We start from the raw sequence: 20,930 nt of genomic DNA, 5'->3' as shown, positions 1-20,930 counted from the left end.
CCTACATCCACCAGTTGACATCAGTAACATCTCTCAGTTTGCTGTGCACACTGCAATCAAGGAGGGCACAGATGCACTGTTTGCTAGGCACCAGGAATTCATCACAATCCCAATGGAAGCTGTCAAGTGTGAGGAGCGAGCAACTGACTTCGCAAGAGTTGCTGGATTTCCCCAGGTGCAGGGGTTCATCGACTGCACCTACCTAGCTCTGCAGCTCCTGTACAAGACCAAACCCTATATCACAACGGGAAGGGATTCCAGTCCTTAAATGTGCAACTTGTTTGCAACCATGGGCATTGGTAGCATAGTGGTTATGTCACAGGAGTAAAATCCAGAGGTCCGGACTAATAAGTTGGAAATGTGAGTTCAAATCTCACCACGGAAGTTAGGGGAATTTAAATTCATAGAAACATAGAAAATAGATGCAGGAGTAGGCCATTCAGCCCTTCGAGCCTGCACCACCATTCAATAAGATCATGGCTGATCATTCACCTCAGTACCCCTTTTCTGCTTTCTCTCCATACCCCTTGATCCCTTTAGCCGTAAGGGCCATATCTAACTCCCTCTTGAATATTTCCAATGAACTGGCATCAACAACTCTCTGCGGCAGGGAATTCCACAGGTTAACAACTCTCTGAGTGAAGAAGTTTATCCTCATCTCAGTCCTAAATAGCCTACCCCTTATCCTAAGACTGTGTCCCCTGGTTCTGGACTTCCCCAATATGGGGAACATTTTACACGCATCTAACCTGTCCCATCCCGTCAGAATCTTATATGTTTCTATGAGATCCCCTCTCATCCTTCTAAACTCCAATGTATAAAGGCCCAGTTGATCCAGTCTCTCCTCATATGTCAGTCCTGCCATCCTGGGAATCAGTCTGATGAACCTTCGCTGCACTCCCTCAATAGCAAGAACGTCCTTCCTCAGATTAGGAGACCAAAACTGAACACAATATTCCAGGTGAGGCCTCACCAAGGCCCTGTACAACTGCAGTAATTAAATAAATCTGGAATTAAAAAGCTAGTATCATGAAATTACTGGATTGTCGTAAAAGGAAATCTGCCGTCCTTACCCGGTCTGGCCTAGATGTGACTCCAGATCCACAGCAATGTGGTTGACTCATAACTGCCCTCTGAAATGACTTAGCAAGCCACTCAGTTGTACCAAACTGCTACAACAAAGTCAGTACTGTGGGAGTAACTCCACCACACGGAACGCAGCGGTTCAAGGCGGCTCACCACCACCTTCTCAAGGGCAATTAGGGATGGGCAATAAATGCGGGTCTTGCCAGCGATGCCCACATCCCGTCAACAAATAAATAAATAAAATAGAAAGTTATGCAGGTCTGCACCAGGTATACTGGCAGTAGTCATGGTGCTTTCATCCTGCGTTAGTCCTCAATATCCCTCCTCTCCCACCTAGACCATCGGGTGTCAGGCCCGCTGCTTGGAGAGAATGACGCCCCCTGAATGACTGGCTCATGACTCCTGTCAGGAACCCAGACCCAGATGCACAGCATGCATACAATGAGAGTCATGCCAGAAGCAGGGCTCTCATAGGGCAGATCATCGGGCTCCACAAGCAAAAGTTCTGATGCCTCAACAGATGCTGGCATGACTTTCATTGTAGGCATGCTTCAACATAGCCTGGAGTGAGTGACAAGTTATGTCATCATGTGCTGCATGCTGCATAATTTCCTCTTGGAAAGGGAGGGCAAGCATTGGAGCCACAAGAGCAGGAAGAAGTTGAGGAAGAAGGGTATTAGAAAGCTAAGACTACAGAGGAAGAGCAAAGCCCAGCAGTGCTGCCAGAGCTCTCAGGCAACAACTCCCCAATGCACCAATAGTCCCTCCATCCACCAAACTCAGTCCTCACAATTACCATCTAACTGCCCTCAAGTAATCAGGAAGGCAAATGGAATTTTGGCCGTTATTGCAAGGGGGATAGAGTATAAAAGCAGAGAAGTCCTGCTACAACTGTACAGGGTATTGGTGAGGCCACACCTGGAGTACTGCGTACAGTTTTGGTCTCCATAGTTAAGGAAGGATATACTTGCATTGGAGGCTGTTCAGAGAAGGTTCATTAGGTCGATTCTGGAGATGAGGGGGTTGACTTATGAAGATAGGTTGAGTAGGTTGGGCCCATACACATTGGAGTTTAGAAGAATGAGAGATGATGTTATCGAAACATATAAGATAATGAGGGGGCTCGACAAGGTGGATGCAGAGAGGATATTTCCACTCATAGGGGAAACTAAAACTAGGGGACATAGTCTCAGAATAAGGGGCCGCCCATTTAAAACTGAGATGAGGAGGAATTTCTTCTCTCGGGGTTGTAAATCTATGGAATGCTTTGCCCCAGAGAGCTGTGGAGGCTGGGTCATTGAATATATTTAAGGCGGCGATAGACAGATTTTTGAGCGATAAGGGAATAAAGGATTATGGGGAGCGGGCAGGGAAGTAGAGCTGAGACCATGATCAGATCAGCCATGATCTTGTTAAATGGCGGAGCAGGCTCGAGGGGATAAATGGCCTATTTCTGCTCCTATTTCTTGTGTTCTTATGTTCTTATACAGTCCAACTTCATGGGTGTTGCCCTTACATGACTAAAAATATCAAGACCAAAAGCAATCCAAGAAAAAAGATGTTCACTGTAGCAACACACTTCATCACTTTTCATTTGACAATTGCTTATAGTGAAAATAGAGAACTAAAAATTATCCTTGCGCAAAGCTCTAGTGCATGTCTTCTGTGCTCACTTACCTATTCCAGTGCTCCTATGGGGTGCATCCCCAATGGGTATAGCTTGGGTGGTGGAAAGCTGTTGAACTTCCATTCAAGACTCTTGAGAAGGCCATGGTGGATGACCTCGAGCAGCTCTGGATGCAGAATGTAGTATCTCGGTGGCGGGTGGGGCAGTCAGACCCAGCTGGCTGTCTGGCACCAACAGGGACATTGGTTGAGAGTGCAACGGGGGAGCAGGCTTGCTGTCATCCTGAGAAAGGACAGCATCTGCCTCTCCCATGGAGCCAATGTCATTGTCATGGGGCTGTACCTCAGCACTGAATATCAGCTGTGGCTCAGTTGGTAGCTCTGTTCTCTCTGAGTCAGCAGGTTGTGGATTCGCCCCCCCACTCCAAAGATAATCTCGGCTGAAACTTCAGTGCAGTATTGGGGGAGTGCTGCAATGTCGGAAATGCTACCTTCCGGATGAGATGTTAAACTGAAGCCCCGTCTGCGTCGGTTTAACATCTCATCTGAAATAATAGAAGAAAACTAGGTGATTATCCCCTGTGTCGTTGCCAATAATTATTTCTCTACCAACATCACTGAATCAGATTATCTGTCCATTATCATATCACTGTTTGTGGGACCTTTATGTTTGGAAATTGCCTGCCGCGTTTCCTGCATTACAACAATGACTACACTTCAAAAAGTACTTCATTGGCTGTAAAGTGCTTTAGCCCTGAGGTCATGAATAGTGCTATAGAAATGCAAGTCTTTATTTCTTCTTATCCAGCTCATATTTAGCTGCGTGAAAAGAGTTAAGGATCATTTTTATATGTGAGTAGTGAAGGTTAATTTACCGTCATTCCCAATAATTAAAATTGTACTGCACAAATTGTTTATTGCAAAATTGTATGCACCTAAAGAAAGAAAGATTTGGATTTATATAGTGCCTTTCATGACCACTGGACATCTCAAAGCTCTTTACAGCCAATTAAGTACTTTTGAAGTGTAGTCACTGTTGTAATGTAGGAAACGCGGCAGCCAATTTGCACACAGTAAGGTCCCACAAACTGCAATGTGATAATGACCAGATAATCTGTTTTTTTGTTATGTTGATTAAGGGGTAAATATTGGCCAGGACACCGGGGATAACTCCCCTGCTCTTCTTCGAAATAGTACCATGGGATCTTTTATGTCCACCTGAGAGGGCAGACGGGGCCTCGGTTTAACGTCTTATCTGAAAGACGACACCTGCAACAGTACAGCACTCCCTCAGTACTGCACTGGAGTGTCAGCCTAGATTTTTTGTGCTCAATTCTCTAGAGTGGGACTTGAACCCACAAACTTTGGACTCAGAGGCGAGAGTGCTACCTACTGAGCCACCCTATTATTGGCAGATTATTGAAAACTCTATCCCTAAGGGCATTTAACAAATTCTACATAGGATTACATAGGATAAACGGCACAGAAATAGGCCATTTGGCCCAACCAGTCCATACCGGAGTTTATGCTCCATGCGAGCCACCTTTCCTCATCTAAATCTATCAGCATAAACCTCTACTCCCATCTTCCTCATCTTCAACCACTCCCTGTTGTAGCGCGTTCTCTATGGGGGAGGCCCTTTTGGAATTACATATTTCTCATTTTACTATTTCTGGTTGAAGGGGGGTTCCCCACTTTATAATGATTCTTTTTTTGCTTAAAATATGAACAGGTCAATGTATAGCCTTCTGTTCTTAGTCTCAATCCAGTTGCTAGCTGACCAAATCAGAAATTACACCAAATTGCTTTCCCACTTTAGGAAGATACATTCTGGGTCTGTTTTCTTTGGAACAGAGGAGGCTGATGGGAGACCTGATAAAATGATGAAGGGCCTGGATAGGAAGAACCCATTTCCCTTAGCAGAGGGGTCAACAATCAGGGGGCATAGAGTTAAAGTAATTGGAGGGAGGGTTAGAGGAGATAGAAGGTCAAATTTCTTTATTCAGAGGGTGGTGGGGGTCTGGAACTCAGTGCCTGAAAGCCTCACCACATTAAAAAATATTTGGATGTGCACTTAAAAGTGCTGTAACCTACAGGGCTACGGATCAAAAGCTGGAAAGTGAGATTAGGCTGTATAGCTCTTGGACGGTCGGCACGGACACAATGGGCCGAAATGGCCTCTTTCCGGTGCTGTAAATTTCTATGATTCTATGATTCTAAGGTTAAGCATTAAGGGTTAAAGTGCAGCTGGTCTTCCAGTTGACTAGCTCAATGTAAATATTTCCCCACTGTAACCTTATGTAGTGCATATCTAACATTTTTCCCAGCCTTTCATCCTGAGATGATCATATGATTCCTCTAATCCATTAGGCCTTCTGCATTGTTGAATGGACTTCACAGCTGGGAACGTCAAATTATTTAATGCTTTACGTAACTTTATGAAATTTCTTTCACAATCAAGTTCAGGCCATTCAGATATATATTAATTAAGGAGAATGCTTGCAAGCCAGATGGACATCACAGTGTAAACTGGGCGACTACAAAGGCAACATTGAAATCGCTAGATCCCCAGTTGCACCTGGCAATTTCCAGCAAGCTCCCTGCATCAGTGAGTGAGATTCACAAATAATGTGTGGAGTATTCATAAGGCTCAGCAAAAACTAAACAACGAGAAGTTCAAAGTGAACAAAATAGGGCAGCTAATCTTTTACATTGTGAAAAGACTGTATGAGTTATTTTTTGCAATCAGAACTCTTCACATGTGGGAACGCTAGAGATGCCTGCTGAGTTACAAAATCACAGGACAAGAAAGCCCATTTAGCCCATCTTAGCCTATCCAATGAGAAAGACCCTGCGGTTCCCCCCCCCCCCTCATCCCCCACCTCCCCCGCCTCCCCGTCCCTTAATAGCATCAAAGGGTTTTATGTTCCTATGCCCTCCCTAGAAGTGCAATTTATGTGTTGATTGTTAACTGTGTGAAGATGAACTTCCTGACATCAGTCAAAATTTGTCTTTTACTGGTTTGAAACATATAAAATTCTGAGGGGGATCGACAGGGTAGATGCCGAGAGGTTGTTTCCCCTGGCTGGAGAGTCTAGAACTGGGGGGGACATTGTCTCAGGATAAGGGGTCAGCCATTTAAGACTGAGATGAGGAGGAATTTCCTCAGTCAAAGGGTTGTGAATCTTTGGAATTCTCTACCCCAAAGGGCTATGAATACTGAGTCATTGCATATATTCAAGGCTGAGGTAGATAGATTTTTGGACTCATAGGGAATAAAGGGATATGGGATCAGGCGGGAAAATGGCGTTGAAGTCGAAGATCAGCCATGATCGTATTGAATGGTGGAGCAGGCTCGAGGGGCTGTATGGCCTACTCCTGCTACTCATTTTTATGTTCTTATGTTCTTTCACCCTGTGTCCTAATGTCATGATGTAGTTTGAAGTGCTGTTCTGGATTTATCTTTCATACACTGTTAAATGCTTCTGCAGGGTCACCTATCAGTCACCTCCTTTCAAGGCTGAAAAGCTCACTTTCTTTAGTCTCTTTGATAACAACACAAGAAAATCTACAGCACGAAAAGACCATGCAACTCAGCCCCATCCAGAGTCCATGTGCAATTATTGTATCATTCAGCTCATCCATCTTGCTGCATCCAATGCCCATCTCCCATTATTCTATCAATGACTTCCCTCCCTTTCCTTCCTCAACTTCTCCTGAGAGAAAACAAAATCAAGCAGTGTTTTTAACGAAATAAAGAAAAAAAAGACTTGCATCTATATAGTGACTTTCATGACGTCAGGACATCCCAAGCGCTTTACAGCTTGAAGTGTACTCACTGTTGTAATGTAGGAAACGCAGCAGCTAATTTGCATACAGCAAGACCCCGCAAACAGCAATATGATAATACCGGATAATCTTTCCCTTTAGTGAAGTTGATTGAGAGATAAATATTAGCCAGGACACCATGGATAACTCTTGTACTCTTCTTTGAAATAGTGCCAAGGGACCTTTTACATTCACCTGAGAGGGCAGACGGGGTATCAGTTTAACATCTCATCTGAAAGACAGCAACTCTAGTAGTGCAGCACTCCCTCACAACTGAACTGATATGTCAGTCTAGACTATGGGCTAAAGCCTCTGAGTGGGTTTGAACCCATAACCTTCTAACTCAGTGTGCTACCATTGAGCCACGGCTGATATTTTAGTAGCAATCTAACCTTCATTCCTTCTCCTCAGCTGATACAGGGGCCGAAATTGCCCTTTTTTTAGCCCCATTAGCAGCTCCGGGGAGTACTAATGAGGCACAACGAGGTTATCGCCCAGAGGAAAGGGTCGATAGCATCTCCGGGGAAATTGCCCCAGAGGTTTGGGAGCATTGTGGCATTAGCGCCGCGACCCGCAATTTATACCATGGGCTGGTGCACGCACGACGATGACATCATCGGCGAGCGCCCTGAGCCCTCACCGTCCCACACCGACCCCTTTGCGCCCACGGGAGAAATTGCCCGATGGGTTGGCCTATGTCACCGCCCGCTTCGCAGGTCATGAAGCTAATGGACATCCGCCACCTGGGCGTAGCTTAAAGGGGAGGCCATTTATACCATGGGCTGCCATATTTTTCTGTCGGCCGACTTGTCTGTCGGCCCGACAATGGGGGCCCTCACCTCGACCGGGCCGCCATCCTGCAGCCCGGCACTCCGTTATAGGTGTCAGGCTGTTGGCCCGGTCGAGGGCACCCCTGGTGGCCTAGTGGCAGCTCCCAAAGGGACTGCAAAGCATGCAGCAGCCCTCCCCTTTAATTGAAAGGGAGAGGCGTTCTGCCGCATCAGCGTTATGCGATGCATCCGCGTTGCGCTAACATTGCCGGTGGACACTGAGGCCCAGTCTCATGGCTCTTCTCAGCACCACGTTCAGGCCGTGAATGTCTCCCTGTGTCTCAATGGCCAGGACTGGATACAGTACTCAAAGTATTGTGCAATTGAAGCATGACTTTCTCTGACTTGTACTCGTTATATGGTTAAGCACTATATTTGCTTTGTTGCTTGCTGTACCACAGTGATGACTGATTTCACGATGGCAGATTTTTCTTCTCTGGAGTGTTGCACTCAATGGACCTGGCCTGGAACACTGCTGTAAGCTCCACCTACACTGTCAGTATTCTGACAGCGTCCAGTATGTTTGGGGCAGAGGAATCGGGAGCAGCAGGAATTGCAGCAGAAGCTACTATTACTTTAGCCTCATTTCCTTTTGTGACATCAGGCTTCCAAGGAGCTTATTAAACTACCGCCCACCTCTGCCCCCAGAGGAAATTCCTTCATAACTATATTTAGGAGAAAGACTATAGTAACCTAATTCTACCCATTTCCTGCCACCCCCTATCCAAATTCTTAGGATTAGTTACAATGGGAGCAAAGGTTCCTCATGCATTATATACATTTTTATATAACCTTATATAACCTTATGGGGTAGAAATTCAGTACCACCATTTTTGAGGAGGTGTCGCTGCCTGAGTACTGATTTTAGTGCCGGGCGTTAGGTGCAGCCTCAAAATCCTAAATTCAGTCTTTACGCCCAAAGATGAGAGCGCTAAAAAATGCCGTTGCACACTCATCCTCGGGCAGGAGCTCAAGAGCGCAACTGAATTTCCCAGCGGAAGGCTGCAGCCATGCTAGAAAGAACCGTGAAGAAAAAAATAACTAAGACTTCTCCGATCCACACACACACTTCCCCACTCTTAAAACTGATGAACACATGCAGAAATAAATAAAGAGAAAAACTTACCTTCCTTTCTGGGCGATTCTGCCCGAGATCCGCTCTGTTCCGACAACTTTTTTCAGCCTATACGGCCGCCTGTTTGTACGGCAGCCGTACAAAGCAAATGTTGCGACAGAGGCGTCAAAGAGGCGTTGTACGCTGGATGACGTCACCACGCGGGTGGCATTAGCCGGTGCGGTGTTGTCTCTTGGCGCCTCTGCCAAAGAGCCGACTGAATCTAGGACGAGGCGTCAATGCCGCTTACCGACGACGGTAGGCATTTGCCGTGGTAACAGGCGGCGTACAAAACCCAATTTTGACCCCTATAGCTTTAGTTAGCTGTATCTTTAAGAAAGTACTGCTGAATTTGTGACTGGGTATAGCCAGTACACAAATATATTTAGGGATCAGTAGGTGGCAAAAGCAAATGAAGCACAATGGCTATTACTTACTTGAGTTTTAGAAAGCGGTTAATTTCTTAATTGCCTGATCATTGAGAAGAATCTGTTCAATCTTCAAGGAAAGGAAAGCGATATAATGGGAAACAGCCCTAGGACTCACAGTTCCCGGCTTCACACTGCATACTCCACGTGAGGCAGCCAAGAGTGCTTAGTGGAGGCATCATCCCCCCGATGGCCACGATTTTATTTACCGAGGTGGGCTAAATGCGGCCTAGGTAAATGGCGGACTGCGACCCCACTCCAGCTTCCATGGAGCTCTGTTGATCTGATTTTATGTTGATGGGCTAGTTAAGCCCGCCCTGCGAGGTTCCTGGCCAATTAACAGGAAGCCGGTCTGATGACATCATCTGCTGTCGTGTCATCAGCAAGTTTCCATAAAGGGACCATGGCCACTTTTTTTTTGACAGTTCTGTAAGTGTTCTACAGCATTGAGGTGCTGCAAACACTGAAACACTGCACAGAGGTGCACGTCTGCACCCAGGCTCTCCCATGACTCCCTCCAGATGCAGATGCTTATGGAGGGAGTCACAGCATGCATTTTGAACACTATGGGGCCGAAATTGCCCCCCGCCAAAAACGCGGCAGACCGAATGTGTTTCGATTCTTTTTACCGCAACGGTAGATGTGGTGGCCTCTTGCGTGAAATTCCGCTCTTTGGCTTTCCTGTCCAATGAGTGGAAGAGACCTCCCCAGGTGACCAACGCAGCCTGGTTACACATTGCACAGGAGGGCACAAGCAGGGATGCCGTCAGGAGGAGCTGGCTGCCATGGCGCAAACCTTTCAATGATCTCAGTGGATCACGAAATGTTACTGCAAAACCACACTCAACCTCCTACTGTGCCACTCATCACATCCCCATCACTCTGCCTTCCCTACCCTACTCCAACACATCTTTATTCACACCAACTTACCTTGCACTTCCATCCAGCTCTCTCTCTATCTACATTATCATTTCCCCATCTCACTCGCCACCTCTCACACTCGCCCTCATCCTTGTCCATTCATACCAACTAACAACACACAAGAGTAGGCACTTGCGTCCTTCAGCTAATGTTCATGTAGAGTTTCTGCTAATGTGTTGTCAAACATTGAAATCTTTATTTTGAAAACTATGGGGCCGAAATTGCCCCCCGCCAAAAACGTGGTGCACCTAATGTGTTTCAACTCTTTTTACCACAACGGTAGATGTGGTGGCCTCTTGCGTGAAATTCCGCTCTTTGGCTTTTTTCTGAGTGGCCTGGAAGTTGGTCATAATGGGGGCGGAAGTGCAGCGGTGAGCGAAAGTTCGGTAAGCAGAGGGGCGGAAGTGGGGGGGCAGATGGAGTGTCTGCCACTGTCACTCATCAGCATAGCGCTGATGATGTCATCACACTGGCGCGTCACCGTGCCTTTCCCCTTCACTTAAAGGGGAGAGCTGCTGTGATTCTTTAAATTAGGTCCACTGGGCCACCAGCGAGGGTTTTGGCCGGGCCAGCAGCCTGGCACCCAAGACGGGGTGCCAGGCTGCCTGTTGGTGGTCCAGCTGAACCGGGGGGCATAATTGTCGGCCCGACCTGGCAGATGGCTGACAAAAAAAAGAAGATGGCGGCCGTGGCATTGCGTCCTCCCCTTTAATGGCAGCCGCACCGCTATTTTACAAGCACTCCAAGCACAGTGCGCCGGTAGAAAAAGCTGTCGGTGGCACCGAGCAGCGGGAGCAAGATTCCCTGCGCAGAATTTCGCTGCAGGGGGGGGAAGGGGGGAAGACATCAGCGGTGCGCACTCTGATGACGCAGCAGCAGTCTTGGGCCAGGGATCCTCAGGTGTCGGTGAGGATGTTACATTTTCTCAAGGAAGCTTTGAGGGAGTCCTTGAAGCGTTTCCTCAGCCGACCTGGGGCTCGCTTGCCATGCTGGAGCTCCAAGTAGAGCGCTTGCTTTCGGAGTCTTGTGTCAGGCATGCGGACAATGTGGCCCATCCACTGGAGCTGATCGAGCGTGGTCAGTGCTTCGATGCTGGGGATATTGGCCTGAGCGAGAACACTGACATTGGTGCGTCTATCCTGCCAATGGATTTGCAGGATCTTGCGGAGGCAGCGTTGGTCATACTTCTCCAGTGTTTTGAGGTGCCTGCTGTATATAGTCCATGTCTCTGAGCCATATAGGAGGGCGGGTATCACCACTGCTCTGTAGATCACGAGCTTGGTGTGGGGGTTTGAGGTCCTGGTGTTCAAACACTCTCTTCCTCAGGTGACCAAAGGCAGCACTGGCACACTGAAGGCGATGTTGGACCTCATCTTCGATGTCTGCCCTTATTGACAGTAGGCTCCCGAGGTATGGAAAATGGCCCACGTTGTCCAAGGCCTCGTCGTGGAGTTTGATAACTGGGGAGCAGTGTTGTGTGGCAGGGACAGATTGGTAGAGGATGTTTCTCTTACGGATGTTTAGTGTAAGGACAAATTCTCTTATACCTCGGTGAAGCTGTTGACGATGGCTTGGAGTTCGGCCTCTGAGTGTGCGCAGATGCAGGCATCATCTGCGTACTGTAGTTCGATGACGGAGGATGGGACAACCTTGGATCTGGACTGGAGGTGGTGGAGGTTGAACAGATTCCAGTTTGTCCTGTAATTTAGTTCCACTCCAGCAGGGAGCTTGCCGAGGGCGAGACGGAGCATTGCAGCAAGGAAGATCGAGAAGAGCGTTGGCGCGATGACACAGCCTTGCTTGACCCCGGTCTGAACGTGGAATGGGTCTGTGGTGGATCCGTTTGTCAGGATCGCGGCTTGCATGTCATCGTGGAGCAGGCAGAGGATGGTGACAAACTTTTGAGGGCAGCCGAATCTGAGGAGGACGCTCCATAATCCCTAATGGTTGACAGTGTCGAAGGCTTTTGTGAGGTCGAAGAAGGCCATGTATTTTACCAGCATTTCTTTTGTATCTGCCGCACAGTGAAGATCCATTGTGCCCCTTAGTGGGCGGAATCCACATTGCGACTCTGGGAGGAGTTCTTCAGCCACACGAAGAAGGCGATTCAGGAGGATTCTTGCGATGACTTTCCCGGTGGTCGACAGCAGGGAGATTCCTCTGTAGTTACCGCAGTCGGACTTGTTACCTTCCTTGAAGATGGTTACAATTACAGCGTCTTTGAGATCTCCTGGTATGATCTCCTCCTTCCAGATAAGAGAGATGAAGTCATGGATCCGCGCCAGTAGTGCTTCTCCACATGTTTTAGTGCTTCGGCAGGAATTCCATCTGCCCCTGATGACTTGTTGTTCTTCAGTTGTTGGATGGCCTTTTCAACCTCATGTCAGGCTGGGGTTGTGCTGAGATGGTGGCGGGTGGCATGCTGTGGGATGGAGTCGAGGACACTCACATTGAAGACAGAATCTCAGTTGAGGAGATCCTCAAAGTGCTCCTTTCAATGGGCACTGACTTCCTCAGTCTTTGATGAGCACCTCTCCATTCATGGCCAGTAGTGGGGTAGGGCCTGGGGTGCTTGGTCCATAGGTGGTCTTGATTGCGCTGAAGAATCCTCGTATGCCGTGGTTGTCAGATAACTGCTGGATTTTTTGAGCTTTTTCCACCCACCATCTGTTCTTTAGGTCATGGTTTTCTGTTGGACCTCAGCCTTCAGACACCTGTAGAGCTGCTCTCTTGCCCTCTAGTTGTGTTGCTGCTTCCAGTCCAAGAATGCCTTGAGCTTGCGGCATATTAGCTCCTGGATCTCCTGGTCGTTCTCGTCGAACCAGTCTTGGTGTTTCCTGGTCAAGTGACCGAGCGTCTCTTTGCAGGTGTTGATTATGGAAGCCTTGAGGGCAGACCAGGAATTGTGGACACTCTGCATCTCGGGGTCACTGGGAGTCATCAGGTTGGTCGTGAGGTGCTGGCTGAATAGGGCTTTCTTAGAAGGATCTTTGAGTGCACTGGCATTGATTTTTCTGTGGCATTGTTTCTGTTGCCGTCGCTGTTTTGGGGCAATGTTGATGGCGATGACAGAGCGAATTAGGCGGTGGTCCGTCCAGCAGTCGTCGGCTCCTGTCATGGCGTGGGTGATGCGCATGTCTTTGCGGTCCCTCGCTCGGACGATGACGTAGTCTAGCAGATGCCAGTGTTTGGAGCGAGGGTGTTGCCATGAAGCTTTATATTTGTCCTTCTGACGGAACAGGGTATTGGTTATGACGAGGCTGTGTTCTAAGCATTTTGTCAGGAGGAGGGTGCCATTGGAGTTGGCTTCCCCTACCCCCTCACTGCTGATCGCACCTCCCCAGAGGTCAGTGTCCTTTCCGATTCTGCTATTCAGGTCGCCAAGGAGGATCAGCTTGTCGCTCATTGAGATTCGGCATAGGGATTGTTCAAGGCTGGAGTAGAATTCCTCTTTGGTCTCATCTATTGCTGGGGCATATGCACTGAAGACCATAGCGCACTGGTTCCGGGCGAGGGTGAGCCGAAGAGTCATGAGGCATTCATTTATCCCGCAGGGCGGGTCTTTGAGACGGCTAACTAGTTTGTTTTTTACAGCGAAGCCATCTCGATGGAGGCAGCATTCTGCTTCTAGTTTGCCTTTCCAGAAGAAGGTGTAACCATCACCTTGTTCTTTGAACTGGCCTTCCTCTGCCTGCTGGGTCTCACTTGAGGCGGCGATGTCAATATCGAAGCGCCCGAGTTTACGGGCAACGATAGCGGTGCGCCGTTCCGGTCTGTTGCTGTTAGGGTTATCCATGAGGGTCCTAACGTTCCAGATCCCGAACTTCATCTTAAAGTGTGGAAGAAGCATGTGCATGAATTCTTTTAACATGGGATGGCCATGCACACCAGCCACCACACGGACTTGATAGAGCAAGGTCTTGGTCCAGTGGCAAGGGGATCCAAGACGACTGGAGACCAGGCTCTGCTTTATGAGCCTAGTTCATACACACACGCATACTCCTGTCCTCTTTCTTCCTTACCACAGGGCATCTATCCCTGGGTTTCGTAGGAGACAATGGCGGTCTCACGAACTCGCTGTTGACCCGTGCTGCCCCGCTCCTGGGCCATGACCCCACTGTTGGTCTACGCTGCGCCACTCCTGGGCCACGACCCTGCTGCTGTCCTCTGACCTCTCGCTTTCCTCCAACCTCTGGGCTCTCGCTGTCCTCCGACCTTCCGCTGTGCTCCAACCTCTGGGCTCTCGCTGTCCTCCGACCTCCCGCTGTCCTCCGACCTCCCGTTGTCCTCCGATCTCTTCTGGGCCTCGACCCCGCTGCTGGGTTCCACCTCGCACCAAGTGTCGCCAACCAATCCGCTACCTGGGATGCTGTGATGTCCGGTTTTTGCTCATTTTGCAATCGTCGCCCTCTCGAGCTGCTCCCTGCCGTGGCTGGCTCCTGTTCCGCTGCTGTTCCCACCCAGGTGGGTGTGGGGTGGTGCCAACCTGGTGCAGCATGTGACAGCCAGGTTGCACAGCATCAAGTGAAGTAAATGTGGCCATGGTGAGGCCATCCCTGGCCTCCTGGGCAGCAATGTGGTCAGGTGCTGATGCCCTTTGTCCTGTGCAGCATCAGGTGATTGCGGAGAAGGTTGGTGTTGTTGTTGGTACTGCTGGTGTGTTTACTGATGATGGCGTTGGTGCTGATCGTGGTGGGATTCTGAGGACCAAGCTGAGATTTTTTCAAGGGCACCGATGCTGCTGGAATAGATGGCAGGTGAGGTTGAGATGACAGAACCGATCTATCAATGGTGAGAGAGATTGCTCCATGGAGGTGACAGTGAATAGAGAGTTCACTGCAATCAATTCCAAACTGTATACAGGTCAAAAGTATCTTCCTAATCTTGAAGGCTTCAGATTCTGACATTGGAAAGTGAACTGCTGTGAAATGGTAGCTTTTATACCATTTCTGCAGCAGTCAACTAGCCAAAGCAATGGAGAGTCACTAAAACCCCGACACACTTACCTGGCGAGAAATCTGAGGGATGGCAAACTCATTGAAAACTCGGTAAAATGGTAAGTGCCTGAGTAAAATCCTTTTACATACCTTTAATTTATCTCTTAAGCATCTTAATTGACTGGCCCGCCGCTGGGTGACGGGTCTGCGATCCGCAGGCAGATCTGACAGTAAAGTAACTGACAAGGAGGCGGGTTGTGAGCGGACTTTCGTCCCGCTGTCAAACAGGGCCAGTTTGACAATGGTCCCGCCTCCAAACCCACACTCGCAGAGCTGGGAGGATTCCGGCCAATATCTCTGATTTTGTCAAACACTGCTGAAAAACTAAGATTTGGGGGCTCTTTCTTATTATAAAACAGTTTAATTATTGGATGTCAATTGTTGTACTGCTATTATATTGTCGTACAGGATGAGCAGAAATTTTCTCCAATTAAGTATTGGGAAGACTGAAGCCATTGTCTTCAGGCCCCGCCACAAACTCCACACCCTAGCCACTAACTCCACCCTCTCTGTAGCATCTGTCTAAGGCTGAACCACACTGTCACAACCTGTGTCGTGTTTGATCCTGAAATAAGCTGCTGACCACATCTCTGTGGCATAACTAAGCTACTGAAATCTATTTCCACCTCCGTGACATTTCCTGTCTCCACCCTTGCCTCAGCTCATCCACTGCTGAAACCCTCATCCATGCCTTTGTTACCTCTAGACTTGACTACTCCATCATCATCATCATAGACGGTCCCTCGAAATGAGGATAACTTGCTTCCACGCCAAAAAAGGATGACTATTCCAACGCACTCCTGGCTGGCCTCCCACATTCTACCCTACGTAATCTTGAGGTCATCCAAAACTCGGCTACTCATGTCTTAACTTGCACCAAGTCGCGTTCACCCATCACTCCCATGCTCGTTGACCTACATTGGCACCTGGTTAAACAACACCTCAATTTCAAAATTCTCATCCTTGTTTTCAAATCCCTCCATGGCCTCGCCCCTCCCTATCTCTGTAATCTCCGCCAGCTCCACAAACCATCAAGAGATATGCGCTCCTCAAATTCTGCCCTCTTGAGCATCCCTGATTACAATCGCTCAACCATCGATGGCCATGCTTTCAGCTGCCGAGGCCCTAAGCTCTGGAACTCCCTCCCTAAACCTCTCTGCCTCTCTACCTCTCTTTCCTCCTTTAAGACGCTCCTTAAAACCTACCTCTTTGACCAAGCTTTTGGTCATCTGCCCTAGTTTTTTATGTGGCTCAGTGTCAATTTTTTTTGTCTTACAACACTCCTGTGAAGCGCCTTGGAACATTTAAGGTACTATATAAATATAAGTTGTTGCTGTTGTTCTGTGCAATTAACTTATTGTGGTAAGGTTTCAAGTTTAGCCTGAATGAAACCATCTGACAGTGTGGCATTTACCACCTTTTAGAGTGGACAGGAGAGTGTGATGGCTATCCAATGTGGTCTCTTGGTCTCTGATGTGTGATACCACAATAAAAAAAAAGTCAATATTTGTCTTGTGACACCTTATCTATTCAGCTAGTTTATAGAAAATGTAAGTCTCCTTATTAAAACTGTTTCAATAGTTTCAATTATCTTTGCTGTGAACACAACTTAAAAATATTGGCATAGAGCTTGGATTGTTGCAATGAAAATATAACATAGGTGCTTTGAGTTCTGGAGAGTGGATCTTTTACTTTGCATTGCCTGAACAGCTGGTTTAACTCTGTTCTCTCTGATTGTGCATATATTGGACATTAATCCACTTGCTGTGCAAAATCACCAATCAATCATAGATAACCAGGAAAACTGTCACAATGGGGTCTATTTTGACTTTTGGTGATCGACTGGGGAAGTGCATTGGGTGGCCCCCGATTCCAGTGGTGAAGAGGTGATTTTGAGGGCCCCGATTTCCATAGTAAAAGGAGCCTACTGCCTGAAACAGGTTGGAGCTTTGGACACCCGGCAGTAGGCCCCTTTCAAGTTGGAGCTGGCCGCATTATCGGTGTTAACATAGAAACATAGAGAATAGGTGCAGAAATAGGCCATTCGGCCCTTCGAGCCTGCACCGCCATTCAATGAGTTCATGGCTGAACATGCAACTTCAGTACCCCATTCCTGCTTTCTTGCCATACCCCTTGATCCCCCTAGTAGTAAGGACTACATCTAACTCCTTTTTGAATATATTTAGTCAACTGGCCTCAACAACTTTCTGTGGTAGAGAATTCCACAGGTTCACCACTCTCTGGGTGAAGAAGTTTCTCCTCATCTCGGTCCTAAATGGCTTACCCCTTATCCTTAGACTGTGAGCCCTGGTTCTGGACTTCCCCAACATTGGGAACATTCTTCCTGCATCTAACCTGTCGAAACCCATCAGAATTTTAAACGTTTCTATGAGATCCCCTCTCATTCTTCTGAACTCCAGTGAATACAAGCCCAGTTGATCCAGTCTTTCTTGATAGGTCAGTCCCGCCATCCCGGGAATCAGTCTGGTGAACCTTCGCTGCACTCCCTCAATAGCAAGAATGTTCTTCCTCAAGTTAGGAGACCAAAACTGTACACAATACTCCAGGTGTGGCCTCACCAAGGCCCTGTACAACTGTAGCAACACCTCCCTGCCCCTGTACTCAAATCCCCTCGCTATGAAGGCCAACATGCCATTTGCTTTCTTAACCGCCTGCTGTACCTGCATGCCAACCTTCAATGACTGATGTACCATGACACCCAGGTCTCGTTGCACCTCCCCTTTTCCTAATCTGTCACCATTCAGATAATAGTCTGTCTCTCTGTTTTTACAACCAAAGTGGATAACATCACATTTATCCACATTATACTTCATCTGCCATGCATTTGCCCACTCATCTAACCTATCCAAGTCACTCTGCAGCCTCATAGCATCCTCCTCGCGGCTCACACTGCCACCCAACTTAGTGTCATCCGCAAACTTGGAGATACTACATTTAATCCCCTCGTCTAAATCATTAATGTACAATGTAAACAGCTGGGACCCCAGCACAGAACCTTGCAGTACCCCACTAGTCACTGCCTGCCATTCTGAAAAGTACCCATTTACTCCTACTCTTTGCTTCCTGTCTGCCAACCAGTTCATAATCCATGTCAGCACACTACCCCCAATCCCATGTGCTTTAACTTTGCACATTAATCTCTTGTGTGGGACCTTGTCGAAAGCCTTCTGAAAGTCCAAATACACCACAACAACTGGTTCCCCCTTGTCCACTCTACTGGAAACAGCCTCAAAAAATTCCAGAAGATTTGTCAAGCATGATTTCCCTTTCACAAATCCATGCTGACTTGGACCTATCATGTCACCTCTTTCCAAATGCGCTGCTATGGCATCCTTAATAATTGATTCCATCATTTTACCCACTACCGATGTCAGGCTGACCGGTCTATAATTCCCTGTTTTTTCTCTCCCTCCTTTTTTAAAAAGTGGGGTTACATTGGCTATCCTCCACTCCATAGGAACTGATCCAGAGTCTATGGAATGTTGGAAAATGACTGTCAATGCATCCGCTTTTTTCAAGGCCACGTCCGTAAGTACTCTGGGATGCAGACCATCAGGCCCTGGGGATTTATCGGCCTTCAATCGCATCAATTTCTCCAACACAATTTCCGTCGAATAAGGATTTCCCTCAGTTCCTCCTTCTTACTAGACCCTCTGACCCTTTTTATATCCGGAAGGTTGTTTGTGTCCTCCTTAGTGAATACCGAATCAAATAACTTGTTCAATTGGTCTGCCATTTCTTTGTTCCCAGTTATGACTTCCCCTGATTCTGACTGCAGGGGACCTACGTTTGTCTTTACTAACCTTTTTCTCTTTACATATCTATAGAAGCTTTTGCAGTCCGTCTTAATGTTCTCTGCATGCTTCCTCTCGTACTCTATTTTCCCTGCCCTAATCAAACCCTTTGTCCTCTTCTGCTGAGTTCTAAATTTCTCCCAGTCCCTGGATTCGCTGCTATTTCTGGCCAATTTGTATGCCACTTCCTTGGCTTTAATACTATCCCTGATTTCCCTTGATAGCCACAGTTGAGCCACCTTCCCTTTTTTATTTTTATTTTTTATTTTTACGCCAGACAGGGATGTACAATTGTTGTACTTCATCCATGCGGTCTCTAAATGTCTGCCATTAACACCAGGTAAAGGAAGTGAAAATCAACTCCAATATGTGAATTGAATAAATTGTTAACAAAATAGAAAATGAAAAGTAAACGCTGGATTTTCGTTTTGATTGCGTCTCTGTTAGCGCCCCGATGGGGTGGTAATGGGTCTGGAAATGGTTTCCGCCCGGGCGGCCAGCTTCTAGTGCCCCGCCAGAAAATTTGGTGCCAGTTTTGCGGTGGTGCTGAGCAGTACCGCCCGGAAGCTTCGCACCGGTGTGCAATGCTCCCGGTTTCGACAGCGGTGTGACATTTGGTTGGAACGACACCCGTAGCGCCCTACAGTGAGACCAGCTGGGAAAGCTGGTGGTTCGAGCTGGTCCGGCAGCGGTGAGGGAAGGCATGAGGTAAGTGCGATTGTTTTTTTCTTTCTTTTTGCTGTTTATCTTTAAGTGGGGTCAGTAATATATTGGGAATGTTTTCTGTGTTTTATGTGCCGATTTTGTTTTGTCTTCGGGCGTTCCGCAGCTGGCTCTTTAGCAACGGATTTTCAGTTAATCACCCAGCGAGCGCTCTAAGAGAGATGTGGAGTGCCTCCCTTAGCGCTCCGTTCCACACTCAGGGCCCAGCTGATGAATTTTGGGGCTGCCGACACAAACTATTTCCCAGCGCAAAATTTACCACCCCGCCGCCATTATCATCCTAAGAAGCCTCCAACTGAAAATCCAGCCCAAAGGGTATTAATTAACTGTTGATTGTTGGTGACAACACCCCTTTTCAATGTAGAAATGATAAGTAAAGTGTTACCTTTTTGTAGGTGTTGAGGATGAGCTCTCTTAGGTGATGCATCATGGGAGTCATTGAATCACTCACTGCATCGAGAGCTCTGTCCACTTCATTCTTCATCTCACCACCATTCGGAAGAATACGAACCAAGTTAAGAATGACCTGAAGAAGAAAATAGATGGAGGTACAACAAATTGAAGATTCAGGGATCATTTCTTCACTATGTAGGAAAGACGAACTTCATCTGCCCTTTGTACCCAAATCTGCAAATCATGGGCACATTGTTCATGATTTTCAGATGTGCGATCATGGGGTTATTAGTTTCATTTGGTGTATACGTGGAATATGCCCCCTTTACAGTCTAATATTGACCTGACCATAAAATATTACCTAACCTCAACAAAACCTTTTCACATGGATAAGTAGAATTGAAAGAGGCCATTTAGCCCATACTTTCAAAGACATATTTTGTCTTTGAGGTTCACGTGACTCCTGATTCCATATTTTACATTGTTACTCATCTTTCCTGCTTCCTCCTTCTGGACCTGTCTGCAGCTTTTGGCACGGTTGACCACTCCATCACCTCTCCTCCATTGGCCAGCTGAATGGGACTGCACTCGCCTGGTTCCATTCTTACTTACACAGTCATAGCCAAAGAACCTCCTGCAATGGCTTCTCTTCCCATTAACACACAACTATGTCTGCAGTTCCCCCAAGGATCTATCCTCGGCACCTTCCTATTTATCAGCTACATATTGTCGCTCGACGACACCATCCAAAAACACAGTATCCGATTTCACAAGTTTTTTTATTTAATTATCCGTTCACAGGATGTGGGCATCACAGGCAAGGCCAGCATTTATTGCCCATCCCTAGTGAGCCATCTTTTTGAACCGCTGCAAGTTCATGTGGTGATACTTTTTGTAGCAGTTTGCTCAGCCATTTCAGAGGGCAGTTAAGAGTTAACCACATTGCTGTGAGTCTAGAGTCACATGGAGGCCAGACCAGGTAAGGACAGCAGATTTCCTTCCCTGAAGGACATTAGTGAACCAGATGGGTTTTTATGACATCCAGCAGTTTCATGGTTACCATTGCTGATACTAGCTTTTTAATTCCAGATTTATTTAACGAACTGAATTTAAATTCCCCTACCTGCCATGGTGGGATTTGAACTCACGTCTCCAAATTATTAGTCCAG

The 20,930-nt window shown here is 47.4% G+C and overlaps 1 protein-coding gene across 1 annotated transcript in view; it reads right to left on the bottom strand.

The window, feature by feature from the left end:
* The window catches only part of LOC139279789 (paladin-like), a 192,402-nt gene that overhangs the window by 26,784 nt on the left and 144,688 nt on the right, over positions 1-20,930 (bottom strand). Inside the window, exon 18 of the mRNA XM_070899046.1 lies at positions 19,754-19,894. Within this exon, the coding sequence (XP_070755147.1) occupies positions 19,754-19,894 (141 nt within the window). The remainder of the gene's footprint in view (positions 1-19,753; positions 19,895-20,930) is intronic.

The sequence above is a fragment of the Pristiophorus japonicus genome, chromosome 1 (assembly GCF_044704955.1).
Source record: "Pristiophorus japonicus isolate sPriJap1 chromosome 1, sPriJap1.hap1, whole genome shotgun sequence".
In the NCBI taxonomy this organism is placed as follows: Eukaryota; Metazoa; Chordata; class Chondrichthyes; family Pristiophoridae; genus Pristiophorus; species Pristiophorus japonicus.
Note: the sequence above shows the minus strand (reverse complement) of the source record. Positions and strands in the feature narration are given on the sequence as shown.